The sequence below is a fragment of the Camellia sinensis genome, chromosome 15, assembly GCF_055761805.1.
Source record: "Camellia sinensis isolate YWXY chromosome 15, ASM5576180v1, whole genome shotgun sequence".
Taxonomy (NCBI): Eukaryota; Viridiplantae; Streptophyta; class Magnoliopsida; order Ericales; family Theaceae; genus Camellia; species Camellia sinensis.
The window spans coordinates 22,818,441-22,841,715 of record NC_138975.1 but is presented as its reverse complement, the minus strand read 5'-3'; the positions used below and the strand labels follow the sequence as shown (position 1 = coordinate 22,841,715).

General features: G+C 36.5%; 1 protein-coding gene across 3 annotated transcripts; it reads right to left on the bottom strand.

The window, feature by feature from the left end:
* Window positions 1-1,296: 1,296 nt before the first annotated feature.
* On the bottom strand, window positions 1,297-9,563 carry LOC114311835 (uncharacterized). Of its 3 annotated transcripts, none has more exons than XM_082908948.1 (10): window positions 9,342-9,563; window positions 9,124-9,259; window positions 7,736-7,870; window positions 7,498-7,608; window positions 7,298-7,386; window positions 3,851-3,937; window positions 3,534-3,556; window positions 3,151-3,244; window positions 2,787-2,891; window positions 1,297-1,602 (listed from the first exon to the last, which is right to left on the bottom strand). In XM_082908948.1, the coding sequence occupies exons 2-10, from the start codon at window positions 9,197-9,199 to the stop codon at window positions 1,492-1,494; spliced, it is 831 nt and encodes a 276-aa protein (XP_082765074.1). In that variant the 5' UTR covers window positions 9,200-9,259; window positions 9,342-9,563; the 3' UTR covers window positions 1,297-1,491. The 3 variants fall into 3 exon arrangements, with proteins under 3 accessions (XP_082765074.1, XP_082765075.1, XP_082765073.1); XM_082908949.1 differs by having other exon boundaries at window positions 9,124-9,252; XM_082908947.1 differs by having other exon boundaries at window positions 9,124-9,562.
* Between the last annotated feature and the right edge of the window lie 13,712 nt (window positions 9,564-23,275).

Sequence of the window (23,275 nt, the reverse complement as noted above, 5' to 3'; positions counted from 1 at the left end):
ATACTATCTCATCACGTTCAAATGATCATAATTCCCCCACCCAAAGGATTTTGCCTTAGCCCACAAATGTAATCATGAAGGGTATAATTGTAATTTTACATGTAGCTTTTAGCTACCTTTCCAAATAATTTTGATACCAAAAAAGTCAACTTTTGACTTTTTGGGCGAGCTGCAAAGCGCAGCTTTTATTTTTCTTTCCAAATGAACCCTCAATATTAGAGAAAGAATATCACTTACTATTTTGTGTTTGGGATTTCATTTAGGAAAAATTATTTATAAATCCTATTTAGAATTATTATGTTCGCGATGGTTATATATTTTCAGTTTTTTCCTTAAATAATATATATTAGTAATTATAATTTCATTTTTACTATGTTTTAATTTTTAGAGTAATGTTAGGGATCCTAAATGTTTTATCAAATGTTCTACCAAATGTCTCACATGGATGTGGGATCCACATAGTATGCGTCCCACAACATTTGATAAAATATTTAGGATCTTAACATTTTTCTAATTTTTTTATTATTATTTATTTTATAACCTTTTTTTTTCCCTGAAGTTTACGATTCCAATCCGTAGTTGTCATCTATTTAAAAAGTTGTTACAATATCTATTATTCAAATTTTACAGTATAATTTTATTGTTTTGTAGTTTTTAAGTATCATATGTAAATATATAGTACTTTTGACTGATTTTTAATATACCTCACTACAAGAATTAACACTTTTGGCAACAAAAAAATTGGTCGCTAAAAGTCAATTTTTGGTCGGCAAAAGTTATCCGCGACCAATTTTTTTGGTCGCTACTTTGGTCGCCAATTGAGGGTCGGCAAAAGTAATTCGCGACCAAAATTGTGGTTGGTCGGCAAAAGTTGGATTTGCCGACTAAATTTTTGGTCGCTAAATATTTAATTACCGCGACTAATTTATTTTGTCGCCAAAACACTTTGGTCACGAAAAATAATATTTTGCCGACCAAATTTCTTAGTCCCCAATTGTCACATTTCGCGACCAAAAAGTTTGGTCGCCAATTATTACATTTTGCGACCAAATTTTTTAGTCGCCAATTATCACATTTCGCGACCAAAAAAATTGGTCGCCATTTGTTACTTTTCGCGACCAAATCTTTTGGTCGGCAAAAGTGAGTTTCCACGACCAAGAGCTATTTTGGTCGGCAATTGTCATTTTTTGGGAAAAAAAATTATTTATTTGTCGCGACTAATAAATTGGTCGCCAAAACAGGAAAACAATACACCTGTAATTCCTAATAATTCATTCAATCCATAATAAACCTATAATTTTAAAGCATCATTCAAATTAACTGAATCATTAACATTCGACACAATACATAATTCATTAACATTCGACACAATACAACTATTCTAAATTTTCATTCACAAGTCACATCCATCTAGCATAACAATTTGAAACATAACTTGTGACATGCTCAGCCATTTACTTCATTCTAACTATTCTAAGTTTGCTCAGCCATTTACTTCATTCTAATAACCTGTATTAATACACAAGGCAAAGCCTTTCCTTCTGGACGAACAATAGGCATGTAATGACTACATTGGAGAACATCTCCTCGACTGTTTGTAACCTGCAGAATGATAAAAGGCCAAAAGCTAGTGAGGAATTTGAAGAATTTGAAGATGAGGAAATAAATTTAACATGATCAAGGATGCGTAGAAATATAATAGACCAATAGTCTTCAATAAAAGAAAAAGAATAATGACAGGAATTTGTCTATAACTTGGTTTAAAAAAATTATGATTAAAAAGTTTATGATCAAACTTGGTCACTTGCTAGAAATTAAACTTCTCATAATGCAGTAGCACATCAAGAATTGGGTGGTGCCCCCTCGGTGCCTTTTTATATAATAGTTTTTACTTGTAAAAAAAATGCAATAGCACATCAAGAACGGATCAACAGCAATAGCAGCAACATACCTAAGGTTATATATAAGGGTTGGCTTAATGAATAGAAATTAATCTCAATTTCACACGTCTCGACTATATATATATGTGTGTGTGTGTACTGATTGGACTTGTCCAGTGAAAACCAGTTTCATCAAAAATCAAAACTAGTGGCAATTTCGACCAAATTTGAAGTATCATACACCATTGTTGCTGACTAAGAAGGAGGGATGAGTAGAGGATCATTTGGTTTGGAAGTCCCATGTAGGGTTGCTTGGCTTTTAGCTTTTGGATGCAGTGAAAAATTATGGGCCGGTGGTGCTAAGACAAATTTACAGAGTGTTTGAACTTAATATATCTATTATTATTATAAGAGAGAAGAATCTATCATAATATTTGAACTTAAAACTAGTAAGGCAGAACTGCTCCACTTTCTCAAACTGGTGAACTCGGAAAATCCCAAGAGTATCGCAACCATGAGAACCTACTTTTTTGCGGAAGCAAGAAGGATATCCAGCATATCTAGTAATTCATGCAACATAAATTCAACAAAGCGCAGCCACTAAAGATTTATAACCAAAAAAATAAAACATAAAAGCCACCATCTAAAAAGCATAAACACTTCTGAAAATGTGTTGTTTCCATGTTCAACGTTGGACACAGACACTAGTTAGACACACACCCACACATATCGGACACATGACCAAGCATGTCCTATTATTTATTAAAAATGAAGTCCTTATCATTTTCATGTTATAAATCTTTTTAAAAGTTGTCAGAGTACTCATATCGTGTCATATCTGTGTCCATGCTCCAACATTCTTTAGTAGCCATAAAGGCAACTATCATTCATGGAAGTAGTTATAACCTCATTTGGTAGCTGTGAAGGATGGATCCAATCATCTAGATGATAAGCACATAGTGGCTGTTCAGCAGTAGCAATCAAATATTTGTCATCTCCTTCACCAGTTACCTGTACAAAAATAACTAAATCAGGCATCCTCTTGTTATGGTGAACTTTATAAAGCGTACCAACAATTTGTTAAGCAAAAAATGCTAAATACACGAACGGATTTTAAAAAAAATTGGATTAAAGTTTCCTGTGTGTTACAAAACTACAGCAAGAGCCTGGTAATCAGAGAAGTACTACAGCCACATAATATACCGATATATCTAAATACTTTTTGATATACCCAGAGGAAATATATCACATGATTGTGGATATTAAATACCTTCGCCCTACAACTGACTGCATCTTCGAGTTTTCCCTCTTCTAAAGCTGTTTTTGATTGTCTGTCGTCCATCTGCAGATGAGCACGCTGCATGCTGCCGCAAAGAAACGGAGAATACAGAAGTTATACAGAGCATTGACCAATTCAGTGTCATTATTCTACCAAGCAAGTAACATGGTGTATTGCATTGCACTAACACTAATAATAATATCTACTTTCCCGACATTTCTAAAACACTGTTAAACTGTGAAAAAAATACCGGTATGCAATGTTTTCGCCAACTATGATGCCGTCATCTTAGGTTTCCGGAATCTTTTTATTTAAATCAAGAAACACAAAGAAAATAAACCCAAAAAAAATAGAGGAACAAGAAGCTTCCTTACCCATAAGTATTAACTCGTTGAACCTATGGAAGACAACAGAAGCCAGATCATTTCTAGTGAGCAAAAGAATAAAAAGAGAACATACTAGGAAAAATGTTCACAAAGAAATTAATTGAAGTGCTGGAACTATTTATGAAACTTAACAATTAATGGAGATAAAAAAGATAATTCCATTATTAAATGAATATCCATCAAATTATCTGAATAGAAATTAATTATTAAATGTTTCATAATTCATACTATCATAAACAGTTACAAAAATACATGACAGATGTTCTCAAAACAAAAACTCAAAGAAAAATATATAGAAATATAACCTTAGACTCTCCCATCTTTTTTATGCCAAATCCAGAAAATGGAGTGGTCGTGTCAAGATACTCAAGCAGCCTATCGTAGTGTTGGTGCTGATCCAAAAGATAGATCTAAAAATCAATATAGGAAGAGGAAAAGAAACAAACTGCATATCACACTACAAAAATCAATGAAAATCAATGGTAAGTATTATAAACACTGGTCCCCATACCACAAAAAGTTCCTTCAGGAAGACCTTGAACTTATTTTTCCTTTTATTGTTGGTAGCTGTCAATTAACAAATAAGGAAAGGTAATATGTTGAAACCAGTTGGTTGATTTTTAAGCAATCATATCTGGTGACAAATTCCTCCTTTTACAAAAAAGGATAATCTCTTTAGGCAATACTCTCATGCCAAAATTCTTTTCAAAGTTTCCTTTTTAGAAAAAGACACAGTGCATAAGTTGTGATTTGGCAAGGACCACTACCCAACACTAACAAAGACTGATAGCCTAAACATATCTGAGCAAGAATAGCCTAAACATATCTCAGTCCTAACGCCAAGAATAGCCTAAACATATCTGAGCAATTATTACAACACAGCAGAAACCAAGACTGTATTTGAACATATCAGCAATCAGCAGCATAGCAACTCTGTTCAGTAGGCAGCAGAGCAGACCTATGCAGCCACAGACTCAACCATCATTAAGATCAGTAATGCCTCATGATTTAAGCCTCAAGATAGCAGCAGATAGGCCATACACACAAACAATAGCAGCATAACAGCGTCAAGACTGTATTTGAACATAGCAACAAGCAGCATAGCAGATAGGGCACAGAGACAACAGCAACTGATGCAGGGCACACCAGAAATGCCAGTTGTACCCTACTCAGTGTGCATTGCTTCATTACTATCAAGAATTGAATAAAATGTCTGTGATAAATATTCATACCCATGAAAAAGTACTTAGAAATTGTAATAATCAATTTATTCCATATTTCAGCCGAAAAAGTACTTAGGAAATGCACTTAGAGCAAAATCCTTCTTTTTATCCCTGCAAAATCCTTCGAAATAGCATACAATTCATAACAAAATGCCATTACAATGGACAATTAACAAATATGTATATGTCCAATTCAAAATTTTAATAACTGCATAATTGAATTTGAAAACATCCTACACAGCCAAAAATTACTAACTGGTAAATGTGGTCCTGTCAAGAATGTTTAATTATAAATTCTCCAAACTTTGCAGCTATCAAAACTCCATAAATTCTAATCATCTTTGGGGCTACCAAAAATCCATCAATTCTCATCATCTTTGTAGCTACCAAAAATGCACCAATTCTCATCATCTTTGCGGCTACCAAAGCTTAGTCTAATAAAATTCTTTAAATTATGCAACACTAGAAACTATGTCAATCTTAGCCTCTAAGAAAAAAAAACGAATTTTAAATTCTTCCAATTATTCAAGACTAGAAACTATGGCAACCTTAACTACTAACAACCAAACAATGAATTTTTAACTGTCCTCTATACATGCTTAAAGAACTAATAAAAAAAGCAATAAATGGATAATAAAAAATCTAAGCATAAGCATTTACCTTCTAATCCGATCATCGTGCCACAAGATGACAATAAAATTGGAATGCCTATCACCATAGTATATGATAAAAACTGCAGAAGCAATCCAAAGAACATTCTCCATAATCTCAACCCATCTCCGTCGTGTCTTCTGCTGTGTGAAATGTGTAGTGCTTATGGGCAATAGCAGCAACATACCTAAGGTTATATATAAGGGTTGGCTTAATGAATAGAAATTAATCTCAATTTCACACGTCTCGACTATATATATATGTGTGTGTGTACTGATTGGACTTGTCCAGTGAAAACCAGTTTCACCAAAAATCGAAACTAGTGGCAATTTCGACCAAATTTGAAGTATCATACACCATTGTTGCTGACTAAGGAGGAGGGATGAGTAGAGGATCATTTGGTTTGGAAGTCCCATGTAGGGTTGCTTGGATTTTAGTTTTTGGATGCAGTGAAAAATTATGTACCGGTGGTGCTAAGACAAATTTACAGAGTGTTTGAACTTAATATATCTATTATTATTATAAGAGTGAAGAATCTGTCATAATATTTGAACTTAAAACTAGTAAGGCAGAACTGCTCCACTTTCTCAAACTGGTGAACTCGGAAAATCCCAAGAGTATCGCGACCATGAGAACCTGCTTCTTTGCGGAAGCAAAAAGAATATCCAGCATATCTAGTAATTCATGCAACATAAATTCAACAAAGCGCAGCCACTAAAGATTTATAACCAAAAAAATAAAACATAAAAGCCACCATCTAAAAAGCAGAAACACTTCTAAAAAGGTGTTGTTTCCATGTTCAACGTTGGACGCAGACACTTGTTAGACACACACCCACACATATCGGACACATGACCAAGCATGTCCTATTATTTATTAAAAATGAAGTCATTATCATTTTCATGTTATAAATCTTTTTAAAAGTTGTCAGAGTGCTCGTGTGTGCAAAAAATTTCATCTAGCTGCAGCAAAAAATTTTCACCTTTCAATAATGACAAAGAAATGAACATGTGTGCAAGCATCAGATAATTGCCAACAGAAACACCATGATATATGTAAAATTACTTTTGAGAAACAATTGAATCATAAAAGGAAAGAGAGGATATGATTTTTGTGTAATATGCCATACATACAATCGCATATACATGCTGCTCTAAGTTAGAATTATGATAAATGCAATCCAAGAATTTAACTTTGAACATGGGATTCTTACAGCCATTTTGTTTGCTTATAGTTACTTTAAAGCCATTTTACATTTGGAATTTCAAGGGAATTGGTTTTTTAATTAAATGGGAAAAAAATTCATACAAGTTTTTCATTTGAGAAAAATAGCAATAATAAAAATAAAACGTTGACTTTTTTACTAACAAAGAAGAGCACAAACATACACTGCCACAATTCACATAAGCAAATCCAAGAAACAAAGCAATACAACAAGTCCTCTGGGAAATTGTGTCCCTCTAAAGTGCAATGAAAATTGGCTCTTCATTCATGTGACAAAATATCCACATAAGGATTTGCAAATAAAAAAAAGGTATTGCTATCAAAATTTTTGCTCTATCTATTTCGATCTTCAACTTTGAGAGAATGTATGTAATCTATATATACATGCTCATGTTTGCATACACACACACGCACACACATGAATGCATACAGGTTTGTACACATGTTTCAAATCCATAGCTCAAAGAAAACAAGTATATGCTAGACTAATAAACAAGTTTATTTCTAATATCTTTGAGATTTAAAAAGTTAATTTATGAAAAAAAGAAAAAAACATGTTTGGCACCTGAATGAACTGGTCAGTAGAAGGCATAAAAAGCACAAACTCGCAAGCATAAACATTTACAAGAAAACATTACAAATACCATAACTAACCCCATCAGATGCAGTAAGTATTGAATGAAGATTTGGTATAGACTCTGCACTTTCAATTTTTACAATCACATGAATATCTGCATTGCAGCCTGCAAAAGAAATTTGTAAGTTCAACGAAGGGAAAAACAAAACAAAACAAAACAAAAAAACAAAAGAGAACAGTCGAAGTATCCCTTATACGAAATGGACCAAAACATTACTTCTAAGATAATCTTTCAACTCATGGACCACGTTGGCATCCTTCACGAAAGAAACAGCATAGAAATCAACTTTTTTGTCCACCCCAAACTTGATATCTTCCCAGTCTTTGTCTATAGAGATGGCATGAGCAGGTGGCAAATTATTAGATACTAAAAGCTCTTTTGATAACATGAAAGAAGACAGATTGAAAAAAAATGCTTCATATCAACAGCGGTACAACATAAAAACTAAATAAACCTGTTATCGAAGGCAGGGTTGCACTCTTTCCACGCACATTTAAATGTCGCCTTGATTTTAGTTCTCCACCATCAATTACTTCACATTTAACCGAATCCTTTGTCTTGGATTTCACAGCTAATGACATCATCCCACCTAGCAAAGAGACAGATTTATTAACTTCGATTATCAAGTAAGCAAAATGACCATTTAATTCAAAATGTTTGGTACCAATAGAAGAAAAACAAACTAGTGATGATGATAAAAAGTAATCAAAGGATGGAAATCACAGGCAACATAAAAGCGCAAACTCAACATCCTACGGTTAATAAACCTGTCACATATCTGCGAAAAGAAAAAAAAATTAATAATAAAAAGAGAATGCAGCTTAGAATGAAAGAGTGGGACTCCTAATGAAGTCATCAACAGCAGGATTAGCAGCTGTCAGACACTATCATATTTCAATTCCTTTCCAAGGTTAGTATAGTCCTAATGATAAAGTAAATAATAAATAAACCTCAGTTACCATCAAGAAAGAACAGTTATTAAATCTCAACATATCTAAAACTTTCCAGTCAATTTGTATAATTTGATTTAGTTGATATCATGCAAGTTCTTTGTTTATGAATAAAGGAGCAGAAAGAAGAAGAAAACTGGGTTCCATACAAGAGAATGCTAGAAGGCATTCAATAAAAAATGTTCTTATGATGTCAGGGAGCTAAACACCAAGAATGCTGACAATGCCAAATGGGTACCAATAGAGAGAGAGAGAGAGAGCAACAAATTGAAGCTTTAAATTACAATTACATTGAAGTGAACGACATACCTGAGATTAGATAGGTGAGATTTTTCAGTATTTAGTTCAGAAACAAAATAAAGCAGAAAATATAAGAGAAAATGGGGTTCAAATGTAAAATGCTCATCATCAAACAAAAAAGTAATAAAAAAGGGGAAAAAAAACAAAACGAGCAGTGCGAAAATTGGCAGAAAACAGAAGCTTTTGATCATGACAAGTCAAAACTATCATGGTTCACATGCTTCACTCAACCAACACTGAATCAAATGCTTTATACATTCTAATAAAGCCATCGATTGCGAGATATCAAAACAAAGAACTTCGACGACTGACGATTATTGAATCAGATAAAATAAATTTCTCATACGGACTAAAAGAGATATCTATGAATCCTAAAATTGGGAGATTGATGCAATTTGAAATCAAGAAAAGACACAGTAAGCAACAATGAGAGAATAAAGAGCAAAGAAGTTGGGATTTCGCCACAAATCACTGATAAGTGTAGCAAATTTTCAGAAAAACCGCAATAAAATTTTCAGAAAAACCGCAAACCATTGTTCGATCAAATATGAAATTGCTATCTCATTTCTCTCTAGAAGTACGAATTAGTTACCTGGTGAATGAGAGAGGAGAGATCGGAATGGACGAGAAGGAGGCGATCGATGTTGTCGTTTTCGATTGATCTTCATTCATAGGAAGAAAATTGATGCCGATGGAGAGAAAGGAAAGAGAGACATCCAATCTGGGTTCTTTCTCAACAAAGGAAATTGATTACTAGGGATCCAATATTAGGAGAAACTTATTACATATCACCATATTAAACCAAATTACCCCAATCTGGGTTCAATTGATGCATCAACAGTGTGAAGTAGAAAATTATTGGCGATGGCGATTTGCAGCGGTGGCGACGTGCGAGCGACGTGAGCAATGGTGGTGAGGGACTTTGGTGAGCTAGAGAGAGTGGGCACCGATTAAGATAGAGAACACAGAAAAAGGGAGGGGCAGGCCAATAGAGAGACACAGATTAGGGCTTTTTTTAGATAGAGACAAGGGAGGGAGATCAGGGCTTTATTTTTTTTTTTTTTCTGAAATTCAATTCCCGCCCATGTTTCAAATTTTTCCCCAAATTTTTAGCGACCAAAAATCAAATTAGTCGCAAAAACAGGTTCTATCGCCGACAAATTTTTTTAGTCGCCAAATCTCAATCAACGGCGACTAAAATATTAGTCGCTAAAAGTATTAATTTGGCGACTAATTTTTTTTGGTTGTTGAAAATAAGTTTTTTGCGGCCAAATTTTTGGTCGCCAAAAAATATGTGACCTTCCGCGACTAAATTTGTAGTTGGTCGGGAAAAGTATATCGCTTTCTGCGACCAACATATTTTTTGGTCGCCAAAATATAACCTTCTGCGACCAATAATATTTGGTCGCCAAAAATAATGATCATTTGCGACTAATTAATATTTGGTCGCCAAATGTCATTTTTTTGCGACTAAAATTTTTTTGGTCGGCAAAAGTGGTCGTCAAATGTGTAAATTCTTGTAGTGCCTGTTCTATGCTTTTCTATTTTTTAATCTATCACATGTAAATATATAGTACATTTTAGTAAACTTGCTCTATATTTTTATATAGATTAAAAGTTTCTAATCTAATTCATATGTATTCGTTTCTCAATTTACTCTGTTAAAGAATTTTATATCGAAAATAAACCCTAAGATAAGGGATGTATTGATTTTTTGGACGTATGAATGATGCATTGAGAAATATCTTTTTCATTCTATTGGTTAAATTTAATGACTAACATTTTAGTATGTTCACGATGTAATATAATATTTTTAATAATTAGCAATTAATTACATAAGTGATATGTTTATGCCCAATCAAATGATATATTCAATGTTAGCAACAATGGGATATCTTTGTTAAATAATTCAAATGAACTTTTTTGTGTGATTGCATCATGACATTTGGAGAATTTTTTTATTTTTTCAATCATCCAAAATTCTTATTCATTTAATACCTACAGAATTGGGGTTGTTAGTTTAAAAAAAATAATTAAATATATTTTTTAGAAAGATAATGGTTAATAGAAATGAATAATGTGTTTTCATGATAGGTCTTTTATATTTGTTAGTGTTTTTTAGCTTAAGTTTCAGCTCAAAAGATATCATCAGATCTCAAATCAGTCAGATTTCCATCCTCAATTTTACTTATTTGAGATGGATTTGTTAAGTTAAGAATGGTTATCCTTTGTATATTGTACTTTCTCAAGCTCCATTTGTTTGATCATCATATAATTTTTGTGAAAGTATTTTTGTATTTTCAATGTGAAAATTTTCAGGTTAATTGATATCTTGATGAAATTCAACAAATGATAAATAGAAACATAGAGAGTGCTATGAACTTATCTGAGTTGGAGGAATTTATATGTATTCAATTAGTAATATCCGTAATTAATAGTGACAGAAGATGGAAGGAGGAGAGTGGAAACCTATGATTAGGAGAAGATCAGTGGGATATCAGCAAGCTAGATTGAGGGGACCAAGAATGTTCATTGTCTTTTTGGATAACTTGCTAGAATCGATGGATCCAAGAGGTTTGTTCAATCTATTCAGCAACTATGGAGCGGTGAAGGATGTTTTTATTCCGAAGAAGAGAAGGAAAGTTCTAGGCACAAGGTTTGGGTTCGTTAGATATGATTTTTAGGTCGCAGCAAGTATGGCAGTTCAAAAAACTGAAGGGCAGTGGTGCGATGATAAGGAATTGAAGGTACGAATAGCAGCGTACAAAAGTAATGATCATAATCCGAAGATGCAGGAATCAAGAAAGGAGAATACCAGTCTTGTCAAACAAAGAATGCAATGGCAACCAACAAATGTAATGGTTGGCTTTACGAGAGTCTAGTGGTACAACTTAAAGCATTTTTTACCTTTTCTGATTTTAAAATGGAGTGTAGCAAAAGAGGGTTAAAGGATCTGAATATCAGAGATGAGGGGAGTGGAATTGCACTGCTAACATTCAAGTCTGTGGAACAGATGAAGGACTGGAAAGTAAGATTGGAGGAGTGGATATATGAGTGGTGCACATCAATGGAGGAATGAGAAAATAGGAGAATGGTTGAAAGTGAAAGGTATGTGTGGTGATTCTGTTTTGGCATACCTTTTCATCTGTGGAACAGTAGAACTTTTAATAATATTGCGAGAGTTTGGGGCGAAGTAGTTCAGCTGGATGAGGATACAAGTAACCCAGTTTCCTTTCAATGGGGTAAAGTAAGAATAATCACAACAAGCAAAGAGTTTATTAACAAGGTGGTAACTCTCGAATGCAAAGGAAGCCACTATCCAGTTAGAGTGTGTGAAGGGATAAGTTTTCCATTAGGGATAATCACAGGGTTGGGCAGTAATTAGATTAATAAGGTTATGAATTCAAATTCCGACAGTAGGCTGGATATGTTATCTGGCACCATTGAAGGTCTGAAGGAAACAATAAAGGAAGGTAAAGGTGGTGATGATGTGTTACTTAGTGCTGAAGTGGCAAGCAGGGTTAAGAACACATTGGAGAGAAGAACATATTAGAGAGGGGAACATTTGAGCTGGAAAGAAGGGGAAGCATGAGGGCAGCATCATCATTGGGGAATTCAGACGAAGGCTTGGGAAACTCAACAGGTGGAGGGAATCAGGTCAACATAGTTCATGGCTAAGGTTCACTCAGGTGTTGATACTCTCCTTTTAGTGCTCTAATTTTTGCCAAAGTCACCCCTTCGGGGTTTTCAACCTTATGAGTTATATATTTTTTTAATTTCTCATTTTTAATGCTCTAACTTTTGCCTAGGTCGCCCTTTCGAGTTTTCGGCCTAGCGAGCCTCTTAAGGATAATGTTATAACATTTGTAGTGAATTTGATCAATGGTCATTCTTGCCCTAACACTAGAACTGGCTTCTTCTTGATTTGAGCTTGGTTTTCCATTCTTTTATGCATGCCTTCTTCTTTTCTTTTCGCCCCATTTTCAGAGTTGGTTCTTTTCGCAATGTGGTACCTTCTTGCATTGGCTTCCGCAAATTCAGACAGAAGTTCCCTTCCTCACAGTTGATTGGATTTCATTCCAATAAATGCCCCTGGCTTGATGGTTGACTTATTTTCCTTTTTTTTTTTCCTCTTTTTTTTTTCTCTTTCTTTTGTTTCTTTTCTTTTCCTTTTTTTCTTTCCGAAATAATGAAAACACCATGGGAGAAATTCTATGATTTGAGGTCTGAAAGCTGCCTTGTGCTTGCCAAAATGATCGCCTAATAGCGAAGAGAATCCCCAAGACAATGTAGAACACCATGCACAATTCTAAATCTATCTTTGTAAGTTTTGCAAAAGAAACAGCTTAAAATTTTTGAAATCATGAATGCCTTTGCGCCAATAAGTCCAGAATTCACTTAAACCATTCAAGGGATCATTCTCAATACTCGAGCTTATTAACAGAATCTTATTCAAAAACATAAATTCAAAAACAAATTCAAAGCCTTTTTCTATTTGTAAAAGGTCACATATGCATTCCTGTAGGCACAACAAAATGATCAAAAACTTGACTCACACTTTCTTACAAAGATGAAGACCTGAGGGTACATGAGAGCGACTCAAAGGAAAAGACTCGACTGACGCAACAATGTCAGAAAAGACAAAGAAAATAACACTCACAACACAACAATTTACACGACACAACTCAAAACAAAAAAAGCATTTCTAAGACAAAAAGGGGCTTTCCTTCTCCAAGTCCATCTGTAGAATTTCAAAAACAACTTCAAGTAACCCATGGGAAGGTCCAGACCTGCCTTCAATACACATCCACACCCAGAAGGATTGATTTTTGACTTTCAAATCAAGTCTCACAGATTAAATCCCACACATCTTCTTATCGAAACAATTGCTTCTTTACACCATGCCCTTAGTTCAGAAGGTCCTTCTCACGTGCTTTCGACAATTACCCCAGCTGAGACTTAGATTCATCATTCCAACCACCAATGCTGACATATGTAGAGAGCCCACTGTTTCATCAAGCTTGAACTCGCCAAGATCAAGAAACTTTCCATCTTTTCAAAGATTTTGTCCCTTTTGCTCAGATCGGAATCAAAAGATTTAGGAATGAACATAATGGGTTTGGGCTCATTAGCGGGTATGCTGTGTTGGCTAGGGTAATGGTTGGTTGTTGGCAAGCTGTATATGGGTTTTATGTTATGGAGTGGTAATCTATTACGGTCAGGGAGAGGGTTATTGACAGCTTTGGGATTTTCATGTGGGGTGATGACCCTGTTGTCAATCAGGTCTTGAATTTCATGGCAAAGGCGGAAGTAACGGTCAGTATAGTGACCGTACTGCTGATGGAATGTGCAATATTGGGTAGAGTCATGTGTAGGTGGGAGTGGATTAGGGAGAGGTCGAGGATTGAGGGGTTTGAGATACCGTTTCTCCATTAGTACCTTCAATGCACAAGTTAGGCTCATATGGAGTTGGGTGAAGGTTCGTTTCGGGGAGGAGGAAACACTAGGTTTAGAAATATTGGCAAATGGGTTGGCAGGTGTTGATCGGGTATTCGTGGGCTTAGGACTAGAATTAGGATGGGTATTTCTGGTAAAGCATCCCTTTCCATTGCTTGGCCCCTGATTCAAAATGCTCTCACCTTGGGCGACAAAAGTGCCATCCACAGTCTTTGCAACAAGTTCAAGCACATGCTACTTGTTCAACCGTTTGATCTTCAAAGCCTTAATAGTTCACCGAAGTTGTGCATAGGGATCAATATTTGTCCTGGCTTTGTTCTTGCCACTTGCTTCTGCTTGGCCAAGGGATTGGGTGGCTATATCGAAGCTAGGCCCATTTGCTGTTGATCTGTCATCACCCAGACTTAAGATAGTTTTGGGTCGGCCCTTTTCAATTGCAGCTCGCCCCAAGATTGAGGAGCTTGGTGATGGGATCGAAACACCAAATGTTAAATATGCCATCGTTCTTTGAAGGTCTTCAATTATTCCCAACATTTCAGTAGTAGTGGATTCAGCCATTTGGCGCTTTTGGCGCACCCGAACCGGATTGGGTGCATCCATCATGCACAAATTGATACTTTTTGGAATGAACACCTTAGGCTTTGGTGAATAGGCCGGGGTGATGTATATGCTGGAGTTGAAGGTAGATGGTCATGCATGGATGAAATTAAGGCGGGGAGGAGATACTTGGTGATGGATAGGAAGTGGGTTGGTGGTAACATTTGGGTCTTGAGGTGGAGCTATTATCTGGTTGTTGATGAGATTCTAAACCTCATGACGAAGGTGGTAGAAACGATCGGTGCCATGACCGTGCTGCTAATGGTACACAATATTTGGTGGGGTTATGTCTAGCAGGGAGTGGGTCAAGAAGAGGTTGAGGATCAAGGGCATTGAGATATCCTTTTTCCATCAGGACTTTTAGTGCGCTGGTTAGGCTCATATAGAGCGCGGGGGGGGGGGGGGTGAAAGTTTTGCCTTGAGCTGAGCTCGGGTTGGGTCGGCTGTTTGTGGTTTGGTATTGGCAAACGGGTTAGCAATTTTAGAAGTGGTGACAACAGTATTGATTTCAGTGGGTTTGGAAATAGTGCTACTGCCAGCATTGGTACTCCTTGAAAACACTTTCCTTGTCGGTTCGCTTGTTCTGGGAATAATCCATTTGTTGAATGCACTCTTAATCTGAACCCCTAATTCATGCAAAGTTTTGAAAGTGAATAGTGGAGCGATTATTAACTTTCGTAACATATCAGGCTCAAGGTTCTACACCATTATCCGCACTTGATTCCTCTGAAAAGGTCAATCTGTCATTTGTGATGCCTTTGCTCTCCACCTCGCAACAAATTCCACAAAAGGTTCTTCAAGGTTCTGGTGGGTTGCTTCAAGCTCTTGGGTGGTCATTTCAATTAGGATATTGTACGAGTACTGATTGACAAACGCCTCAACCAACTCTTCCCGGTTCTGCTTTACTTTATCCTCTAACTTTGTGTACCAAGTGGTGGCTATACCCGACAGGGTTCTTTCATATAGAGAGAGTTTTTGAGGCTTAGTTAGGCCCATCGGTTTCAAGACGTCCAATAAAAGCCAGATATGTACCATAAGATCTCCAGACCTGTCGAAACGGTCAATGTGTGGCATTTTGAATCTGTCTGGAAACCTCACGGCAGCCTCGGTGTACCCATCCTCAACGTCAAGAATGGAGTTAATGCCTTGTGCCTTTTTAAATTGCTTCTCAAGGTTAACAATTTTCAACAAGATTGGATCGAGCTCATTAATATCATGGGGATAAAGTCCCTCATTAGGCTGCACTAGGGGTCTGAAAACTCAAGCTTGAGCCAAGCCTTCTCGAGGATCTAGACCCTGCAGATCTTTAGCTAGTGAAGGTGGGTCAAAGTTCGGCTGGGGGCCCAGGACTGGATATGTGGCAGATTCCCCAGATGGGCGTTGCATTTCAGCATTGGTCTCATCATGCATGGCAAGCCCCTGGTTTAACGTCGTTATCATGACCACAACTTCTTTCAGACTCTGAGCCATCATCGGTCTGTTGAGTTGGCAATCGGAAAAATGGATGGGTGTAAGATGAGAGCTAAATGACAAGGATTTTGACCTGGTTATACTTGATGTATCTTAACTGGATTAGTCTAGATGGGCTTGACTGAATTGGGCTTTTAGTGGATGGACCTTTTCTGAGTTGGCCTTTTGCAGATCAGATGGACTGGACTTTTGTTAAGTGGGTTTTTTCTGAGATTGGATGGATTGTGATGGATTAAGGCTTTCCGGGTTGGATTGGGCTTGGCCTTTGCTGAGTTAGGTACTACTTTTTCTCTGGCTCAGACAAACTTGGCATTAAAAACAAAATGCCCCATCAGATTAGGAGACCAGGTATACTGGTCAAAACAAAGCAAGATACAATTTTGGCCCTGGTTCTGGTTCCAGTATGTTTCCACCATATCAATCACAAACCCATGGATTTTGACCCAAATTCTGATTCTGATATGACCCTCAAGGTTTGAAAGGAACCTCCTCAAGATTAAGACTCTCCAAGGATTGCATCACACATTTCCAAAGATTTCACATTTTGCACAAAAGCATTCAAAACACCCCTATGAGAGGTTAGGGTTTCCCTGTCCTAGCTTTTGGAGTGATCTACAGCTTTACTACTCAAACAAGCGGTATCACTTCATCCTACATATGGGAGAGCATCATCTCCTACTTTGGAACAGTCTCTATGGCTTTACTATATGCAGTTAGGTGAAATGGTCAAAGAGGTACCTCAGCAAGACTACCTAATATACCTCTCACACCTATCACCAAGAAGTGAAAGGGGATCAAATGATACAATGGTAGTCTAGATCCAAGGGTTGTGTTCCCATCATGGCAAAGCCCGTGACTGGTCAGCCTTTTGGAAAACTTTAGGGCAAGCCTCTGGCAAGCCATCCAAGAATAGCAGATGGCAAACATAGTGACTTAAGCGCACCAATGCAAGTGTAATGCAAAGAAACATATAAGTGTAGATAAAATTTCATATCATGAATTTCAAGTCAAGTTCTCTAAAGTCCTTAGTAGAGTCGCCAAAAACTATACCCTGACTTTTTCACGCCCCCTTTCGGAAGTCGAAATAAGCTCTACAGTATCAGACTCCCGTGATTATGAATCTGATCTCACAAGTGCAATGTGAAATAGATCATTACCAAAGAGTCCCAAACCGACAAATCTTTTTGAAAAATCGATTTTGAATAAAAAATGCTAAAAATTGACTGCTTTGCCAGATACAGAGTCGCCACCTAAATGTTTTTGAAAAATTTAGGAAACCCATGAATCGTGCCAAAGGCCACGTTTCCGTCATCACCAAGATTGTCTCGGCTCGAGAACTTAGGTACGAGAAGGGAAAGTCATGAATTGAGCACCCCTACTCACCCGATCAAAGATCGGCCTCTACTAATCATGATATGAATCTTATGTACATTATATGCTCTTGTTCCGGTTATTAGGCTAACATTACTATGTGATGCACACACACACAAGTATAGACTAAATTTGCAAGAATTGGAACACTTGATTCATGTTTGTTTTGAAATTGTTTCGAAATATGTACCACTTGAAAAAGTGATCGCATATAAACATTACTCAAATTATTCTAATTCAAGTAATTAGCCTTCATCTATAGGGATTCAAGCAGTTTATCATTTAAGAACTTAGCCTCATGTCAAGCATGCTAGAGATGGCAACAATCACACTTATGCAATTATGCTAAAGCGAGTAAAGGCTCACCTAGTACTCCAAGCAAAAAAAAAAAAAAAAGTTAGAAAAATGCATGATTCCTAACTATGCGATATGACTAATGCAACATATGCGATATGCAATCTAAATAGGCTCGGCTACTTAATCATGGCATGTGATGCAATTAAATAGCATGAGGTCAAAGCACGTATTCAAAGAATATTAAACTAACAATGCAAGTTAGAATGATAAACCGAGCCTCGGAGCATGCAATACAAATGGATGCATACATGGAGAATGCTAAACAAAACATGATGTCTCTAAACTAACCATCATAAGCTAGTAAATAAAAGAGAGAAAGACGTGGGGTTGGAAGACATACACATTATTACATTGCATTCTCACAAAGGAGAGTCTGAATGAATAAACTAACTAGTTAACTAGCTAAGCTAAGCTAAGCTAATTATTACAACAAATTAATTAACTATTCTGGTTAACTAAAATAATTATAAGAAAAAATCGAACAACTAGTTAACTAACTAATTAATTACAACTCTTTACAAAATTAACTAGCTACAACTAATTAATTACAACAAATATCTAAGCTAAATATTTAAACTTAAACATGCTCGATACACGAGGAATGCTCATGCACGTGCTCGATTTCCACCCGAAAAGTCACTGTTTTGCTTCCAGAGGGCCTCTGTTGCACAGTAGAATACTAACACCTTTGTCCACTTCCAGAATAACTCTGCTCTACTCAAAGAATACACTACTGAATTTTACATCAGTGGCCGTCCGGCCGGCCATCAAAGGTGGCATGCTGGCCGCTGCTGCACAGTTCATCTTGCTGTAATAGAGAACAAACAGAGCATGCACAAGGTATTCTCAAAGGTTGTCTGCACAACTCACCCCTCCTTTTCCGGAACAAATCAAAGGAGAGACAAAACTTGGTCCACAAACTATCAACTCAAGCAATTTCATTGCATGACGGCTCATGAACCAAAGTGTGCAATTTCAATAAATGCAACATGATAAGACTCAAACCATCTCTCTTTTATGCATTGATCAAGGGAAGTGGTGACCTTAGATACTTGAACCATTTCATCACTAATGAGTATGAAATGCCTCAAGCTTCCATGTGTTCAATTTATGTCCGATTGAACACAAAACAAATTATTGTCTTGCACTATTTTTAGTCCCATTTTAATTACTCCATTTGAATTACCAACCATCCTTTAATCAATTGAGTCCAATGGTGAGTTTAAGTCCTCTAAATGGAAAAAAAAGCTCAAACCAAGTGTTATTTTAGGCATGAAAGAGACATCATACCGTTGGAAATGAACCCCAAACGGATTAAATTATCAAGCATGACATCTCAATCTCATGCTTTAAACAAACAAGTTGTTTGAACCACTTTCAAAGAAAAACAAAAGACAAGAAAGGAGGGAGGTTGCAGAGATGATTTAGAGTGATCACAAATATGGAAAGCCATAAATAAATACAATTAACTCCAATAAGATGGTGTCTAAAGCCTAAAACACCAAGCTTATGAGGACAATTACACTATAAGCATGCAAAACAAAGCTCAAATGCAACTATTGACCAAAAATAGTGCTAAAACAGTCTAAAATAAGTCCTAAAACATGTTGGAATTAAGACAAAAATAGCTTAGATTATAGCACAAGCTAGGCTAGTAAGCAAGACACAAGGAGGGATAGCTAACCCCTCTAAATTTGGACTTCAAACCATATTTAGCCACTGAAATAACTCTGAAAATCAGTGTTTAAAAGCTCAAAATAAGATAGTGTAAGGGTGGGAAACACAAGAGAAAATGCCTTCAAAACAAGGTACAAAGAAGGGTGAATCACCCCTCAACCTTTAATGGCCTTAAACCACAAGTTTCAGCCCAAAAATACAGGTTTTAAATAGTCCAAAAAATAGTAGAAAATATGGAAAACAAGTGGTGTAAAGATGGTACAAAATCAAGAGAATGTATACCTCTTGAAGAGGAATGCTTCTTAAGTCATAAACCACCAATTTCACACTCTCAAGTGCTTTAAGAGCTCAAATTCAAGCTCCAATCACCTCAGCAAGAAGCTCTCTAGGTTTTGATTAGAGTGTTTGGGCAAAGGCTATGCAAGTAGAAAGGGAGAGAAAGAATTGTAAAAAGAGAGAAATGTAGAGAGAGAGGAATTTTCCAAAGTTATTTCCTCACTCCTAAATGTTTCTAACCTTGAAAGTAAGAAGAGAGGTCCTCTATATATAGAAAAAATAGTCCCTCAGTCGAAAATATCTATATAGGGACAGCTGGAGCATTTGGAAGACGGCTGGTAAAAATATCTAGGCTTTACACCAGTAGCCGGCCGGCCAGAAATGGTGGCTACCAGCCACCTGCTAGCCACAACAAAATTTGCTTCCATGCCCAATTTCAAATGGGCATATCTCCTTCATCCAGACTCAATTTTAGGTCATTCTTGAGTCTAAATTGAAGCCCCGGAAGTCTAGTTTCCAATGGTGCCAACCTCACAACTAAAGTCTAAGTGTAAAAAGAGATGGACCTAATTTAGTGAAGGCTGCTCAATTCTCTCTCAACGGTTTCATGCTCAACCATCTCCCCAACTAGTTTTCTTCTCTCTCCTCTAATTTTCTTCAACTCCAAACCTATAAATAAAAGGTTTAAAAGATTTTTCAAAGAGTTCACCTCTCTTCCATTTATTTTCACTTTGTCCTTACTCAGGTTATCGAAAGTACAGTATTTAATGAAATACGAGCCTCGGAATATCATTGAAACATTTGAAAAAATATTTTGAAAGAGAGGGTTTTAAGGTCTAAAATAGTTTTGGTCCAAAATGGGCTATAAGGTTGGGATTTAGAAGCTCTTCTTGCTGAAGAAATCGAACATTTGCATTGCAAAACTTTCATCATCGAGTGATCAATCAGTGGCACCCAAGTCTTAAGGGCGGTAAAAAATGGGGTGTCTACTGTGGCTAGAGACTTACTCATTTAAGAAATGGGGACTTCCAAGAAGTATATCTAATCATTGCCTAGTATTGTTAAAGGAATATGACATAAATTGGGGTCCAAAACCTTTTAGTAGCAAAAGGAAATAAAAGAAAAAGAAAACAGTAATCAGAAACCGCACAGTACCTCAGCTAATGATGTTACCAACACAGATGTAATCAAAGCTGTAAGACTGCATTCAACACTGAATTCTGCTCCCAAAAGCGGATACCCAACTTGCAACTGATACGCACATTTTTATACAGTTTCACTGTAAAGCACATACTAGTTAAATAAGAGCCAAAACACCCCTATGAGGGGGTAAGGATACCCTGTCCTAGTTTCGTCAGAAACTAGGGTTCACTATTCAAACAAAGCGGTTTCAAGCAATCCTGCATTCGGGTGAGTATCATGTCCTAGTTTGGAATAGTCTCTATGGCTTTTCGATATGCAACTAGGTCGAATGGTCAGAAGGATACCTCAACAAGACTACCTAATATACCTCTCACACCTAACACCGAGAAGTAAAAAGAGGATCAAACAGTACAACGGCAGTCCAGATCCAAGGGTTGTGTTTCCATCATGGCAGAGACCGTGACCGGTCAGCCTTTTGGCAAGCTTTTAAGCAAGCCTCCTGCAAACCATCCAGGAATAGCAGATGGCAAACATAGTGACTTAAACGCACCAATGCAAATGTAATACAAAGAACATATAAGTGTAGATAAAATTTCACATCATGAAGTTCGAGTCAAGTTCTTTAATTTCTCCAGTAGAGTCGCTAGAAACTGTAGCTCGACTTTTCCGCGCCCCCTTTCGAAAGGCGAATAAGCCCTACAGTATTGGACTCCCACGGTTCTGAATCTAATCTCACAAGTGCAATGTGAAATAGATAATCACCAAAGAGTCCCAATCCGACAAACCTTTTGGAAAATCGATTTTGAATCAAATTGCCAAAATGGACTGTTTTGCCAGATATAGAATCACCACTTGAATGTTTTTTGGAAAAATTTAGGAAACCCATGACTCGTGCCAAAGGCCACGTGTCCGTCATCACCAAGATTGTCTCGGCTCGGGAACTTAGATACGAGAGGGGAAGGTCATGAATTGACCATTGCATATAAACATCACTCAAATTATTCCAATTCAAGCAATTAGCCTTCATCTACAGGCATTCAAGTAGTCTATCACTTAAGCACTTAGCCTCATGGTAAGCATGTTAAACATTGCAACATCAACATGCGATATGCTAAAGCGAGTAAAGGCTCACCTAGTACTCCAAGCTAAAAAAAAAAATGAGTTAGAAAAATGCATGATCCTAACTTATGTGATATGACTAATGTAACACATGTGATATGCAATTACTAGCCTCTGATACTAATATGGCATATGAATCAATATGATAGCATGCGGTCGTATGTATTGAAATAATGTTTAACTGATGCAAGTTAGAATGATGAGCCGAGCCTCGGTGCATGCAACACAAGTGGATGCAAACATGAAGCATGCTAAACCAAGCATGATGCTTTAATCTAACCATCGCAAGCAGTTAAATAAAATGGAGAAAGGCGTGGGGTTGTGTAGCTCGCCTTTTTCGTGCCTCCTTTCAGAAACTCGAAAGAAGCCCTACAGTTCGAACTCCCGTGGTTCTGAATCTAATCTCACAAGTGCAATGTCACGCCCTAAAATTTGAACAATTAAATATTAAATTAGGACTAAACCCCAATCAATATTCCATCATCCAAATCCTAGGGGTGAAACAAAAAAAACTAAATGCCAACTAAACCATCCACCATAATCTCATAACTAACCAATACCTCAACATTAAGGTAGCAACAACTAGTCAAAACAACTTAAATAAAGTACGATTACAAACCATGCTAAATTATTCCAATACTAAAGTCATAAAAAAAATAAATACATGAACTAATATCAACCCTAAGCTCAAGAAAACAAAAGAAGTCCAAACGACATGTTTTACGATCATAGTTATTTCTTGTCACCACCATAGCCTCAACTAATCCTGCAAAAAAAGCTTGGTTGCGCTCAAATAGAATGCACCCGAGTTGCCAAGAGACAAAACGGGTCAGTATACAAGTATACTGGTATGAGTACAAGATTTAACACCCACGTGTCCACCAGACACAAATACAAATACATTTAATTCTTATTACGGGACAAGATAAGTAGTTCCAACCGCACCGAGACGAATGGGTAGTTTCCCGAGATACAGTGGCATTTAGTTTCTTGTCCGTACATAACGAAATATAAATTTATTATAAAATAAACAAAATAGAAATAAGAATATGGTGGATCAGCCCTGCATAAAAAAGTTAGTAAGACCCACCATTCTGTGAAAAAAATAAGTTAGTATAATTTAATCATAAGTAACTTGCTGAAGAAGTATAAAAATGCACCGTTTCATGCTTAAATAATTCGAATTGACCAAAACTCAAAAAATAAAAGTTGTACAGAATCAAATTTCCTAAAAGACACCATGAACGAATTTAACAGAAACTGAACAGATTGAGAGA